The sequence below is a fragment of the Neolamprologus brichardi genome, chromosome 6 (assembly GCF_056152115.1).
Source record: "Neolamprologus brichardi isolate AB-2024 chromosome 6, ASM5615211v1, whole genome shotgun sequence".
Taxonomy (NCBI): domain Eukaryota; kingdom Metazoa; phylum Chordata; class Actinopteri; order Cichliformes; family Cichlidae; genus Neolamprologus; species Neolamprologus brichardi.
Window position 1 is genome coordinate 36095853 of NC_142109.1, and position 16278 is coordinate 36112130.

The following is a 16278-nucleotide window of genomic DNA, read 5'->3' on the forward strand; positions in this document are numbered from 1 at the left end:
TTGTCCATAAAATTCAGTTTTGTGAATTTTAAATCACTTATTGAAAAGTTTTGTGTATTTCTTCAGTGTGAAGTTTGAATGCAAAATTAAATCTCTCGACATTTTTTACTAATAAATCGGACTCAGAGCATGGCTGCTCTTTTGTGCATTACAACATTGTTCTGTGTGTTGACGGCAACAAAATATACAAAATGGTAATCAACTGTAAATTAGAATATGGGAGAGGTTTGTTTTTGATAGGGTGGCTTTTCTTTGCTTTAGGCTTTATCATGCACCAGGTTTGCATAACATTTTGGTAAAAACCACGTCTAACCCAAATTTACAGATATAGTCGTGGAATTTGGAATCTGAATATAGTTATTATCAAATATGTAAGTCGAATAAATGTTCTGCTGTAAACATAAGGCTGTTTCGTGGGCTAAGTCACGTCTTATAAAGCTCGCAGTGTATCTCTACATGTCTCGTCTTCATGGTTGATGTTAGAAAATTCTTCAACAGAACTTTTCCATAGCAAACGCTTGGACGCATGGAAAGCGTTTATGTGTGATTTCATGTCCCAGGGCTCTGGGACTATTCAGTGTTTGAACTTTACTCAGAACTCGTTTGACATTACGTCTAGTTTTCTTTTGATCAAAGATGCCTGTACAGATCAAAACTGTTCTTAACAATCAATACTGAATTCTCTGATGTTTTAAGAAGGATACTGAGTGATTTTATTCCTGGTAGGAGTTGGCGATATAAACGATATACGATAGAAACGATATAAATTTGGCCAACAATAGAGATTTTGACTATATCGCTCTATCGCGATAGCGCATGTTGATGATGTCATCAAGCTGCGCCTGTTTTGGTCGAAAGCATAGCAGCGGCTAAAACCATTATCATCTGCAAATTATGGCGGGCGACAGTCATAGCAAAGAGATGAAGCACTTTTGAAATATGGGGAAAGCCAAAAACTGCTCTTCCTCCACTTCTGTAACATTGATTCATTAATGTTAAATTCTCTCGCAGCTGCGCTATTCCCATGTTGTTTCAGTATATTAATAACTAACCTCGTATTGTGGATGAATAATCTCAGTTGTTCTCCTGACTGACGTTTGCCCGTGTATAGCATCCTGCTATGCGGTTGCATTTGTCCCTGACCACCAGAATCCGTCACGTTCAAGTTGGCGTTCATCCTCCAGCTTCACTATGCTAATGTTATGCTAACATAGCTGTGTCGCTAGCAATCACGTAGCACAACATTATATACCAGGTAGCCCAACTTCAGTAACCCTGCAAACGTCACTGCTGTTTAGTTTTCTGTCTTCATTTATGTTGGAAGTGTTAGCAGAGCTGTACGTTTGAATTAGTTTCAGAAATCTCTCAGTCAGAACATGGTATATCATGTTTAGGTGGAAGCTAGCGAGCTAACTTCCTGTTAACTTCTAACTCCGTTAAATTTAATAAATTCTGTTTTCATGGATGCCTGGATGTAAAACTTAATTGTTACACCTGGTAAAGCAGCAACGCTGATGATTTTATTAAAGATGAAAGAATTTAGACCGTTTTTAACTCTTAGTGTTCGTTTGACTTTGGGACCTGAAGCAGACGGAGTTTTGGACCCAGATTACTCCGCGAAGCTCCTCACTACAGCAGCCGTAATGCTCTGACGATCCATCAAGCAGTGCGGCTTACCAAAGTTGTACTAAAACATTTTTTAACAGATTTCAGCACGCCCAAATTGGTTAGAGGTCAGTAAGCACAACCAGAATTTATACATAAGGCACAATTTTTGAGAAAATTAAAGGATTTTAAGTGTGCCTTATAGTGTGGAAAATACGTTATACAGAAGAAAAGAATATATCGTGATATATATCGTTACCGCACATGCTTCAAATTATATCGCGATATGGATTTTAGGCCATATCGCCCAGCCCTAATTCCTGGATCTCATCACTTTAAACAAACATGGAGCAGTTCTGACAGTTATGCAGAGTCCTGCACAGAAACTGCTTTCACAGTGCATCTGAAATAATTTAACTGTAATAATGACCAAAGCTGTTCAGTATTTTATGGTCTTACCTTCAACTGCAGACTTTAGTTTTGTCATCTTTTTTCACTGTAACTGCTTTTTCTCGTCTGCAGTCACGCCTGCCTTTGTTTTGCCAACAGCGACGATGTTTGCTGTCCTCGATGTTCCTCATAGTTGAGTTAAAACTGCAAATTGCTTGCTAGTAAGAACCTGCAGGTACAGCAGTGTTTGAGTGAGTACAGAAAGCAAGCGTATGATAACTGGGAGGGATTTACTGTGTGTTCATAACCTCAGCTTTAATCACAGACTGTACAGAAAAAGGTTGCCATCATAGCCACTGCGACATCCTGTTTCAAGACCTCCATTTCAGCTCTTTTGCCACCACCATCTTGGTTTTTGGAGGTAGAAGTCTCCACGTGTGAAGGAGCAGCTAATGCTAGCTTTCATCCACACAAACACAGGTTACACCTTACAAATAACAATAAAAAATTGAGTTTTACTCACCAGAACCACATAGAAAGCCATCATTTTGTCTGATAACTCAGTTAAAATGCTGTAAAATGCACAAACGTGGTCCTGAAGTGCATAGCAGTGAGTTTTTGAAGTGTCTGTGAGGCCCAACAGAGCTCGCAGCTACAGCTGTGTGTGTGTGTCAGCGTTCCTCTGTTGAGAGGGGGGGAAATTAGCTAAAGTTAGAATTTTAATGTGGGAGTCTTTGTGGTGGCTTCATCTTTCAGCCTCAGAGGCCGACACTTAGTCATGACAGGCAAGTTAAGGCCGGTCCAAAGCATTATGGGTACCCCCCCCAATCAAAGTACAACTGTTTCCATGACAACCCACAGCCATTGATAGAAAGTGCTTCTTTCTAAATTTAAAAAAGCAGGCATTAATTTCTGCACCGTTGCAGTGATGTTTTCTTCTGCATGTGAGCCTTTTTGGAAAATGTGCCTGTTTAAAAGAGAAAGTTAAAATCGTCGCTCTGCGTCTCTCGCTGTTCACACGTTTGCACGAGCACAGCGAGAGCTGCTGGGGAACAGATTCTGCTTTCTAAAATTGAATCTCTGCAGGCTGCTGTTCTCAGGTGTGAAGCACCAGAGCACATCCAAACAGCGTTTGCCGAGTCGGTTGCGTAATTGAGTCTGCCGAGTGTGTGGGAGCTCCACTTCTGTGCTCCCGATTGACTGAAAGTGGGCCACTGTCTGCGGCGGATTCGACGCAGCGTCTGGTTGCATTCGAGCTGAATTGGATTCTGTATTTGAATGCAAAGTCGACGGAGAAGCTGTATCGCAAAGTAAAGATTCGTAACTTTGTCGAGTTGGACTGGGGCTCGGTAATGTCACGGGGTATGCCTCAGGTTATTGAACGCACCAGCAGCCTCTGTTTGTAGGAGAGGGAGTATGTGTGTAGTGGCAGGAACGTATGTCTCTGGGTCAAGTGGCGTTGTTGAGAGCGTGCATCAGTGTTGCTTCCTCTAACTTAAAGCATCAGCTCTCGTGACAGGTCACCTTCAAGGCAGCGCCCACACAATGACTTCCAGTCAGTACTGAATAGCATCTCGCATGCTTCAGTCAATACACGCTGCATGTCATTACGCCTCTCCACCAGCCTGCTTTCTTTCTCTCAGAGAGAGGCATCGTGGGACAGCATTGTGCGCAGCCTTGTGATATTATTATTTATTGATTACTGTTGTGTAATCCCTTCCGTGAAGAGAATGTGGTAAGACTAGTGGGCCGTAGTGGATGACGTCAGTCAGACTTCATCGTATCCACGTCTCACCTTTCACTACCAGGTCGTCCCAGTGTGAATTATTTAGGCGTCGCTCTGCAGCAGGTTAAGCTCTGAGCAGGGCTGTTGAGCACATTTCATTTGGTAGTTAGTTATGTTATGATCATTTGACTTTATTCCGTTTAATGTAATTTCAAATTGAATCCGTTTTGTTTCTGTCCAATCTGCCGGCTGGCCATTATAAAGACATGACTGTGGACTCGGTGGGGAATGAATATTTCATATAGTTTTTGTTCGCTCGCTCTTTCTTTTATGAAACCTGTCAATTCAGTTCAGTTTTATTTATACATTTATACAAATCACAAGGGGTCCAGTAGTTGCACTTTCTATTTCCTCCAGTGGAAACCAGTTTGGATGCACATTTTTTTGTTTAAAAACGTCGTTATTTGCTTCACGTTGGCTTTCTAAGTGGACCAGTTGTAAACTGTTTCAGTGGTGGTTGCACATATTAAACATGGGCTAAGTTTCAAATAATGAGATAAGAGTCTGAACTGTAGAAGTAATCCCTGTGGCCCAAGAGCTCAAAACTCTGGTTTCAGGCCTTTTTAAAACCCGTGGTTCTTTATGATGTCAGTAAGAGCATGCGGTCGTCTAAAGCACCGACTGCTGGCTATGAGAGCAGAAGACCTGTCTGTTACTTCTGTTTGCAAGGGGGAGCTAATCTTTCTTTCAAAGGTCTTTTTATTAGACAAAGGTTCCAATTGTATACAATAACACAAAATGCTTCAGAATATTCCAAAATTTCAATCTTGTTCCCATCCTAACCCTTAAAACAACTAATAATTGGCAGCCTGCTGCCCAACTAAACCAAAAAACAAACAGAAAAAAACAGGGGGAGCTAATTAGAAGAAAGTTAGCTTAAAGCCAGGGGGAAGGTCTTCTTTCAGAGAGTGTAACATGTGAAGGGGTCATGGAAAGCTACCTTTGCACAAGGTTGAAAACATGGAGTTCCTCTGTAGCATAAAAATCTGCCAAACTGATACTGAAGCCAAACAGTTAAAAAGGAGAACTGGTGGTGAGTTACATCATTGTATTACAGTTTGTTGAGCCGCTTGGAAAGCAAGTAAGCTGTTAGAAATGTGCTTGGACTTTATGAGTGACCAACATTTTTTGATTGGTGCTATAAAACTCGGGCAATATTTGACAGGATTAGTATTATGGGGCTTTCAGACATAATGCAGCAAGTTCTCAGAAAGGCATTATTTCCAAACTCCTTCGAATGAGGTCTCTCTCCCACTTTGTCCTGAACATTCGTCAGGAACCCTCGGCGTTACTTTTTAACCCTCTGTGCTTCTCTTGGTCGTCGTCAATGTCAAAGGTAGGCTGGTGGACTCAGTGGACGTCCCTCAGAGAAAGACCCTGGGAGCAAAGTCAACGTCATCATCTTTGCAGGAGTTGTTGATGAAAATAAACTTCTAGCATGCGGTTTGTGTCGGGAAAGGGTGTATTTCACCCAAACCTAGATCGTTTTTTCTTGTAATCTAGCAGTGTTTGTGCCTAAACCTTATAAAACATCAGCTTAAAAAAAGAGACGTGGAAAAATAGCAGTCCAGCCTGGTGTGGTGTGTTGTTTTATCAGCTTCTTCTGATACTTGTTTCTTAATTTGATGAGAATCAAGTTGTTATTTGTAGACTTCATTAATATAAAAGTTTTGTTCTCTAACAAAAGTGAAAATACGATTGCCACTGTTGGTAATCATTGCTGAGTGTTTAGCGGTTAGCAGTATAGCTAAAGGAGGAAAAAAAGCCTACCTGAGCTAATCCAGAGTAAATTGTTTTTTGGACGGGATCAGCTGACACTGATCACAGACCAACAGATCTCTCACGATGTTCCTTAACAACATTTCTGATCTTTTGGTCGCCACCAGCGATGCAGTGACTTCCTGGTACCTGCCCTCAGGTAGAGTAGCAGCCACAGCTACCGTAGCAGTCGGTGCCTGTTGAGTAGAGATGGGTATCGTTTAGGTTTTATCCGATACCGGTGCCAAACCGGTACTTTTGAAACGGTGCCGGTGCTTAAACGGTGCTCAAACCGGTGCTTAAAGAATGGAGAACACAAACTTTGTCCAAAAACCTCTCATGTTCAGCTGTTTTTTTGTAAAAAGATAACAATGTTAGCCTTTTCTGCAGCTATGGGGCATATATGGTATCACTCTTGGCTGGAAGCAGCTTAAACAATGGAAAAAACACAAACTTTGTCCAAAAACCTCTCATGTTTAACTGTTTTCCACTTTTTCTTTGGTCATTTTAGCCTTTTTGTCCAGGGTGAAGGGAGTATCTGCCATCAAACAAGAAGACAGCCGCATGTAGCTATGATGGTGTTTGCTAGTTCACCTTACATGCATTAATGTAATAACGTGGTTAGCCTACTCAACGTAAATTACACACGAACAACATTAAGCTACTCACGCAGAGAAGAACGGCTGCTGCTGCATCATCATCCTCATCATTTCTGCTACACTGGCAGGGCTAGGGGCCAGGACTCTCCTCTTCGGGTTTTTGGGGGATGTTGCTAACTCCGGGTCCGATAACAGGCACCACACCCGCAGTAGATGTGCTCGGTGTGAGGTCTCGCAGCAAGCTATCAAATACGGCCCATTTCTCGGCTTTAAAAAAAAAACGCTATGCGTCGCCAGGTGTTTCATCAGATTTGAGGTGTTACCTCCTTTGACAGCATCACAGTATCAGCTTAAAGCACTTGTTGCAGCTGCTGAGTTTGCATCTTTTGCTGTGAAGTACAGCCAGACTTTGACCGCTTCGCCTTGGGCATTTTTAATCTGTAGCTCTGCTCTAAAAGAACATACGTACCTGGACCCGCCTACTATCCTCGGAAACGTAAAATGATTGGCTAGAATCTAAAGTGTATCACAGCTCAGGAAAATAAAGCACCGAAATGTGCGCTGCTTTTCGGTCTGGTTACTACCGTTTATGACAGATACCGGTGCCATCATGGCAAACTGTTGAGTTTTATATGATCTGCCTGCATCTGTCACACATGTGTGCAACTTTGGAGATGAGTAATAAGAGGAAACGTAACACTCTGTAAGAGGCACAGCACGTGAGCTTGTTCTTGTACCTGTACTGTAACGCGTAAAGCCTACTTCTTGCCGAAATGATAATGCATGTGATTAATTGTCGCCGTTATCGTGTGATTCATTTCACTGTTGCAGTTACTTTAGACTGAAATGGCATTTTGTCATGAGTCAGTGGGATTAAATGCATCATCCAGACACTGCTATGTAAACATCATTAAGAAGTTGTTTGTCATTGCCTTCCAGGCTTGTTGGCAGTGTTTTAAATGACACTGTCAGCACATCTACAGAGAGAAACATCTGAAAAAGAAGCAAAGGAGAAACGTTTTCCACTGGTGAAGTTTTGGTAAAGATGGATTTTATTTATCCGCCCTATGTTGGTAATGTTTGCAGTTATCCCGAGAGAACGAGCTGAAGCTAAACAGTCCGCTTTGTGTTTTCTTAACAAATGATCCTGATGAGTGATCCAAAGTACACCAGTGCATTAATGCTCATTTACTTCTAATAGGTGCATAAATAAACTGTGATAAGCTTGAGTGGCAATGTAAACCTGTAAGGATCTGGTGTTTGACGTTACACCCTACACCAGTCTGCATGTTTGTTATTCCCGTGTTCCCACATGATGTGCTGTCGTAAAGTCACAAAAGTAACTCTGTGTGCGAGGTTGTGTTTTCTCTAATGTTTCCCAGGATGAGCTTCAAGCTGGACTTCACATGGCAACAAGTGCAGAGAGTGGGTTGGTATGTGGGCTACCTGTGCTTTGAATGATACAGCCTCATCGTGTTTCCATGGTGCTAAAATTAGGCCTATCAGTGGAGATCTGGGTCAATGACATGTGCAAACACCGGTCAAGGTTTGTTTTAGTCCCCCTTGGAGATGGGTCTGAGGCTTTGGACACAAAGTGTGATTCTGCACACACTGCTAATGCAATATGTTGCAATATGAAGCAGTATAGCCTGGATATTAGTCTTCATCGTTTTATGCAGTGCATGGTTCAAAATCTCTGCACAGCTGAATGAACGGCCGAGGTTCCAGCGAGTGTGGGGGGTTATATAGCACAATACAGGAACATTTCATTTGAAGAACAGCTTTTGCAGGTGTTCCACAGAACAAGGAAGTGATGTACCCACTAGACACGGAGCAAATATTTGAATAGTGTTCTGGACACATAAAATTCGATTAGCATGGGAAACTGCTTGAGTTGAACAAAAAAACCTCTCATCATCCACCTGAATGAAACGATGAGACCGCAGAGATGCTCATTGCAGTATGACGGTATTATCTGTCTGTCACACATGTGCTGTCATTAGTGGGATAAAAAACCCTCTGCACTCCCGGGCAGAGGAATACAAGCGTTTCACCCTGTTTGTTCATACTAAGACATCCTTGACCTTTGGCAAAATGGCTCCTATGAGGCTTTTAAAACAGCCTCTTCACTGATAACAGAAGCATAAAGCTGTGTGCACAAGAACAGGTTTAGCGGAGGCAGCTGTTAGGCTGTAGTCAACAGGAGTCATTTACATTGAGGGGTCACATCTCGGGCTCTGAGGACACGAGCGTACTCCAGGATTTGTGTTCCTGAGGTAATTGGATGACTGAGACGGGCTGCTCGAGGCAGCTTTGTTTTTCTGATAGCTTCAACAAACAGCAAGCCTTAAACAAAGCCCACTAAGTGGGGAAATAGTCGATAGTTGGTCAAAAGTAAATTCAAAGCTTAAGTCTGAGTGCAGTGGCCAATGTTAGGGGGGGCTTCTGCAAAGAAGCTCTCTGAACAGCAGGTAACTGGTATCCAAATCAAGTAGCAGTAGCAGTAAGTTATCATGCATTTCAGCATTTTCAAGTGGAGCTGGTACTTTCTATAGTGAAGGCAATATTTATTGTTGCTGCTGTGTTTAAAGCAGTGCCATCACTGTGATCTAAGAATTGCATTAAAGTACATATCCTGAGTATGTTGACCCACGCACACATCCATCCATGCTTCGTTCATTTCAGGATTACAGGGGGCTGGGAACCTGCTGCCATAGGGCAGGAGGGAGGATATACCCTGGACAGGTTATCAGTGTCTTGCAGGGCTAGCACTCACAGACAGACAACCATTTGCTTTCACATTCACACCTATGGGCAGTTTAGGGTCACCAGTTAACCTTGCTGCACCGACTGCATGTCTTTGGACTGTGGGAGGAAGCCAGAGTACCTGCAGAGAACCCACAAACATGGGTGTGCAAGCTCAGAAATACTGGCCAGGTGCTGGATTTAAACGCAGGACCTTCTTGCTGTGAAGCAACAGTGTTAACCACCGCAACACTTTTCTGCAGCAGCAGGCAGAAGCAGCTTAAATACTGTGGCCTGTATGGGATTTGCCAATTGGATGTATAGACGTTTATCAGCTGATGTGGGCTGGCACTGAGATGAGCTGATCTGCCAGGATTACAGCTGAGCTTGACTTCATGATGCTGCCTAAACGAACGCTGCGCATGTTACTTGGATACCGTGTAGTCTTGATATTCGCTCGAAGTTTGAATTCAGCGTTTCCAAAACGTAACCGTTGACCCACAGATACCTGAAATAAATGCTTTTTTCCTGTGTTCACTAGTACTCCTGTTTGTTTGACTGGAAAAACACAACCAAGCAAGACTATAAATATAACTTTATTGTGTCTCAATAAACAAAAGGCATCTGTTCGCTCACTGATGGCTGCCGAGTGAGCCGATCGAGACCTTTAGATACCACGGGTTGCTAAGGAACATGAATTCACACGTAGCCCCTTCTCTCTGCAGCAGCTGTGCCTCTTTAGAGCCCGCTAATGCATTCAGCTCAAACTGCCCAGGACCACGTGAACCACATTCAACAGCCGCTCTTCTGTAGCGCTGCCTAAGACAAAAGGCCTCAGCCGTCTTCTTAAGTTCGGGGCCAGATAGATTGGTAGACATGCTGCGTACAACTGTAGTGTTATTACAAGATAAACACAGACAAACACAAAGACGGACCACAAAGCGTGCTGTTGTCTTTGACTAAATATGTGGACTTATCAGGACTCTGCAGGACATCTGCTGCTGCCCTTGAGTTGGCTTTCATTGTTTCAGGGTCTGGTCAAATCAGGCAGGACTCTGTAAAACTGACTGTTAATCATATAATTCCAGCAATTTTTGTAATGAAGCACCTGCCACAGTTTCTTTTCATATTCAAACGCTGTAATAGAGGCAGGGTGTTGGCCCTGCGACAGACTGGCGACCTGTCCAGGGTGTACCCTGCCTCTCGCCCTATGACAGCTGGGATAGGCTCCAGCGCCCCCCGCGACCCTGAAAAGGATAAGCGGAAGCGAATGGATGGATGGATGGATGTAATAGAGGCAGAATCACACTGTACATGTAATGTAGTGGACTGATGGGCTACAGTTTCTTTTTCCTGTCAATATGTAGCCAGGCATTGGTGACTGGAGTGTGGTGGGGAAAACTGAAACCTTCAGCGTAAACATCAGGATTTGCTGATGTTTATTGCGATGTATCAATCGCTCAGACCAGAGGAGATGGAATTTCTTTCTAGATGGCAAATCATACCCGGAAAATCTATGAAAGAAGAGACAGCCAGACCAATTTCTCTGCTGACAGTAGCTCGAGGAGTCCATAATGCAACACTGCTATGAAATAAGTAGTGCTTTGAGTCTGCAACAGGACTCGCAATAGATCTCTTATCTTACAATCACAGTTGGTATTGCTTTGAATTATTGCTGTGAGAGGATACAAGTGCAGTCTTTGTAGATACAACTGGTCAGGTGAGGAAAACGCTAATCGCTAACTGATGTAAGCCTGACAAGCCGAGGGAAAGCGGGTACATCAGGAAGATGGATTATACCCCATAACCACAAAATACTGGAATGTTTAAACACAAATACAGAAACTTCTGGAAGGCATTTAGCATCTCAGTAACGTATTGAATATCAGATCAGTCGAATTTCGAGGATTCTCTCCTTCAAAGCTAAAAACTTCCTCTCAGCTCGGCTGCAGAATACTAATTTAGTCGTTCTAACCTGGCGGTTAGTGGCCGTGGAAAATCTGTGAAAATTGCTCAAGTGCATGTTTCTAGTAGCTGCTCAAGTGCTGCGGTCACACTCCTCTCACTCAGACTCCATTCAGGCACTTCTGCTGCCCATGCATTTAATTATCAAGTCAGTCATGCCTTCCTCTGCGAGTCTTCTTCACTGCCGGAAAGCAGCCATCGAATTTAGTCTTATTTAGTCTTGCTAGAAACTTGCAATTGACCTGTTTGGTTGGTTATTGGACTGCAAGAATTATACCTTAACGTCAGTGTTAATTGGGTCGAATAATGTATATGCAATATGTTCAAACAGCATCATACTTCACACGGCTTCTACTGAGAATTTGTGGTCACAGATGTCCAACAGAGCGTCTCACGGCCAACGCGGACCATGTAATACAGCCATTAGATTTCAGAATGGCTGTTTGTCTGGGAACAGTTCGTTTTGTGAGTAACTGAACAGCATCATTTGTCTTGGACATGTGTTTTTGAAAGTTTTCAGCCTGCAGGCCCAGTGTGATTATTGCTGATTAGCTTATTACTCTTCTACTCACAGATAATCAACAAAGAACCAAATCCTAGATGATATTTCCTTATCTGATGCTAACTGCATTGCTGGAACCTAACCTCCTGCTCCTAATTAGGACGTTTTTTTTGGTTTGTTTTCAATAAAATTCATGTTCTGCTCTTTTGTCTCTCGTTGCCTTAGACTCCCTTGGTGGCCCATTCCCGTCCACGTCACATCGATGTCACCACAAACCCAAGAGGTGCCTGCCTATCCACTGCGGCAGTGTCGGTGGGCCTCTCCCCATCAGCCCACTTCTATTCCATCCAAATGCCAAGGGGTCCCAAATTGTCATGGACCTCGCCCAGAAGACAGCAAAGAGGCAGGCCAGCTTCTGCAATGCCATCACCTTCAGCAACCGGCCCATTGCGCTCTATGAGCAAGTCCGCCTCAAGGTACATTTTTCCCAGAGTGGAGCACTTTTCCTCTCGAGTGTCCGAGAGCTTTTAAACTGTCAAAACTGTTGTCTTAGTTTTATCTTAGCTTGACAGTTAAAAGGTTTTGTCCCCCAGTGTAAACTCAAATTCGCTGTGTTTGATAGACGTGATGCAGTTATTGATTTAAAGCCTCGTGTCAAAAAGCGGACGTTTCTATTTATGGCAACATTTTTATAATTTGATATTTTTCACGTACCAACGAGTTTTCTTCTTTGCAGATTACCAAAAAGCAGTGCTGCTGGAGTGGGGCTCTGCGTCTGGGCTTCACCGCTAAAGACCCCTCCAGAATAAACCCAGACAACCTTCCCAAGTACGCTTGTCCTGACCTGGTGTCTCAGAGTGGCTTCTGGGCCAAGGCGCTGCCCGAGGAATTTGCCAACGAGGGCAACGTCATCGCCTTTTGGGTGGACAAGAAAGGGAGAGTCTTCTACCGCATTAACGAGTCCAGTCCCATGCTGTTCTTCAGCGGGGTCCGCACGGCCGAGCCCCTCTGGGCCCTCATCGATGTTTACGGCCTGACCCGCGGTGTGCAGCTGCTAGGTAAGAACATGGTGGAGGGAATGAGGCGATGCCAGCCAACCCAAAGTTACCAGATGATGAGTTAAAATGAAAATGCAGATTAGAGTGTAACAGGGCGTGTGACAAGTTATGTCTAGAGTCACTGGTTTGGTAAAGAAACACTTGTAAAATCTCAACTTTATTTTTTCACACTGCTTATGAAATTGGTTTAATAATACTTACAATCAGGCACATTTTGTTACCTTTGCCCCAATTATTTGTGATGCTAATTAGATGTGTCTCGATGGGCTTGGTGTGCAAGTAAATAACTGTTTATAAAAGGTCAAACTACTTTGCTTAACACCCTGCCATGTAGAAGGGCTCTGTGTCAGAATATTTAAATATAGTTAATAGAATTCAAACATGGCGTTTTTACCTTAGTTCATCTTTATTTAGTCAAGATTTACCAAACTAATTGGAAAATGGTGGGTGTTCAATAAGAGCGCCCAGCTCCCTTTGTCCACCGGTCCCCACAGGCAACTTAATCCAGCCCCAGTGCTGCGTTTCATGAGTAATTAGCTTTTGTCCTTCTAGAATAACCTTGAAGCAAAGTCCTTTCACAGCTGATCACCAGAAATTTTCAATTCAGAGTCTTTAATTTGTACATCTTAGCCCTGCATGCATCAACATCCAAGATAAGGATTGGAGAATGGTACCAATACATATTGCTTTAGATGTCATACACAGTTAGGTGAATGTGTTGGGAGCAATATGGAGACCCACCAACCTTCTGACTGGTGGATGACACACCTGTATCTACTAGGGGTGCAACGATACACAAAATTCACGGTTCGGTTCGATACTTTGGTGTCACGGTTCGATATTTTTTCGATACAAAAAAATGTTCATGCCTTTTTAATTTGTCATTTATTAAAATTATAAATATATATTTTAACTCAAAAGTACAGTTTTTAAATTTAATGTTGCTGAAACAACAAAGTAATAAAAAAAATAACTCTCTCTGATCGAGAAATCACTCATCTTTGGAAAAGAGAGTTTATTACAGAGAAATGGCTCTTTCCAAAATAAAAGCTATACTATACGCTTCTTCTGGGCTATATTCTCAGCAGCATATTAAACATATCAGGTCCCTATAAGGAGAATCATGTGCTAACGGCTGTCTAAATGACTCGGGTAAAGTTTGTAGATGCGTGCTTGTTGTTTTTGTCTGCTTCCACTTGTCTTTGCACTAGGATGATGTCGGAGTAAATGTGCAGTCATATTCGTTGTGTTCCCACTAGTGCTGTCAGCGTTAATCTGAAATGACGTTAACGCCACAACACGGCAAATCTCCGTTAACGAGCTACCGCGGATCGCCCCGTGCGTGGGGCTGGACGGCCAACACGTTAACGAGCTAACTGCGCTAACGAGCTAACTGCGCTAACTGCGCTAACACACTAGTTCCCACCAATGTAATTGAGCATTGCGTGGCACATCCAACATACTGTTTTACTTTAGTCCATGACGCGCTTACCTTCAGGGTCATACGTCACATGAAAACCAAAATAGTTCCAAAGGCCAGATCTGAATGAGGGTGGGGGAGGTTCAATTTGCCATGTTGCAAGGAGAGCTTAGCTTCTGTCTTGCTAGCTTGGCCTGCGCTCAGTGAATCAGCGTTCGACTACTCCGCCTAGGCTGCACTGTCAAACGCAGGTCCACTGAGCGCTCAACACAGACAGCATCGTCAGAAGAAAAGTACCGAACCGAAAGCACTGTATCGAACGGTTCAATATCGATACGAGTATCGTTGCACCCCTAATATCTACCTTAGCCACCGTCACCTATTCTTCTTTTCTTGTCACTTTGAAAAACCTCTAAAGTGAAAAAAGGTGATAGAAAGTCACCAGGTGTAAAGACAACCTTTCATGTTGGTGTTTTTACTTTTAGCATCACTGCTGTTGAAAAAGTGAGTTCTCCTTTTGTTTACTGTAAGTCAGGTTACTCACCCCGCTGCTGTGTGCAGTAAAGCTCTCGGCCAGCCTCAGAAATATTTGGCCCACATGTTTACACCAGAGCAGCGGGGGCAAGAAAAGTCACACTGTTGTGCATTAGCCAGCTATGCTACGTAGCTTAGCATGCATACCCTGCGTACATAGCACAGGGTAGTATGGCCGTGGCTTTGATGTGAGAACTTGTGTGCTCGTTCTTGTTTTCCCCTTCAGAGCTGATGCTGTTGTAAAAATACACCAGGGGTCACATGTCCCATGTTTGATTGTATTTGTGCTGGTTGACAATATCTCCTCCAGGCTGGCGGAGGCGGATGTGTAGTGTCCCGAGCATGAGGGGAATCCATAAATGCTGTAAGTCACACTTAGAGTTCATAATTCAAAGTCTCGTTGCCATTTGCAACATTTTTCCTCCTCAGTCGGTGTTTGCAGGGAGGAAAAATGGTTATTAATGGTCGTTTCATTTTAAAGGAACATTCAAAAAATGGTTCATGCACATCAAATGCACAAGTCCACAAGCTGAGCTTAGCACCCGAAGCTTTAGGGTGATTAAACTCTCTGTCGAACATCTTTCTGACCCTCGAAGACACTGCTTCAAGCATTTTAATCAGAAACTGGTCCTCTCCCCTTAAGCCTTCTGCTTAAGTCATCCTTACTGTCTTTTTACTGTCAGGCCATGTGCAGGGCTGCCTACAGAGTGAGTCTCAGGGGGGCCTACAGACTGACATCTGCCCTCATAAACGGGGGCCTGTTCAGAGGGGGGGGCACTACCAAAGGCTGAGAGAGAGAAATACATCACCCAGACCAGACACCATCTTTGTGATGGTGAAAGGCCAATTGTGTCAGCTCTGTGCATCACGTTTCTGTGCGCTTTTACTGCACAGGCCACATCTGAGAGCAGCTACAGTAGCTGTAGTACTCGCCACTCTAATCGCTGTCTTGGATGAATTTGGTCTGGCAGTTGTGTACATTTTATCTTTAAGCCCCTTTTTATTTTAATTTGTGACGTTCACAGTTGTAACCAAGTCCCCTCTCAGATCAATAACATCTATTTTCTCTCCACGTCCGTCTCTAACAGCACTGAGTGAGATTATTCACTGTGCCTGCTTGGGAAATACTATAATCCTCGCTACATAAAGAATGAATTAAAATTCTGTGGTGGATTAACCGTACAGCTTGTTTATGCAGTGCAACAGTTTCATAACGTACAGCAGCCTGTGGTCGTGTGTTCATTCAGTGGGGACAGTGATAGGAATTCAAACGCCTCCAGTATCTCGCCAAATCACCTTCATAGCACTTTACATGCTTCTTCTTCCAGCTGTTTCATTACGCTGCACAGTTACTGGCACCCAGTTTATTTAATGACTCTGATGCATTTACTGACTGTCAGTTCATATTTGGAGGGCTTTCCTTTATTGAACTCTTACCTTAGGCAGGTGCTTTGCTTTATTGTGACTAATGGTTAAACAAGTGCAAGGCTGGTCTTGTCTCAGGTGCTCCCAGGTTGTTGCTCTGCAGCTCAGTGCTCTCACCTGCCAGTCTTACAGCCCACAGACAATTAATATTAGCTGCTCTGTTTCTGTAAATAAAGACAAACTTAATAAGTGGCCACATGCGTGCATGACATCATCAGGGATCTGGGACAGTATCCCAGATCTGCTCCAGGGCATCACTGGCTCTTGGACAGTCTGAGGTGCTACCTGGTGGTGATGGATGGACTGAAACATAATGTCCCAGAGGAGTTCTGTTGGATTTAGGTCAGGCATGCGTGAGAATCAGTCAATGGTGTCAGTTCCTTCATCCTCCAGGAGCTGCCTGCATACTCTCGACACGTGGGGCTGCGCATTGTGGAGCACCGAGAGAAACCCAGGGCCCCCTGCACCGGCGTAGGGCCTGACCAGGAGTC

General features: G+C 43.5%; 1 protein-coding gene across 2 annotated transcripts in view; it reads left to right on the forward strand.

Annotated features, from left to right (window-relative positions):
- Positions 1 to 16278, forward strand: part of neurl1aa (neuralized E3 ubiquitin protein ligase 1Aa) — a 76921-nt gene that overhangs the window by 31394 nt on the left and 29249 nt on the right. For both annotated transcript variants that reach the window (XM_006799599.2, XM_006799600.2), the window contains exons 2-3: positions 11576 to 11826; positions 12087 to 12408. In XM_006799599.2, coding sequence (XP_006799662.1) covers positions 11576 to 11826; positions 12087 to 12408 — 573 coding nt within the window. The remainder of the gene's footprint in view (positions 1 to 11575; positions 11827 to 12086; positions 12409 to 16278) is intronic.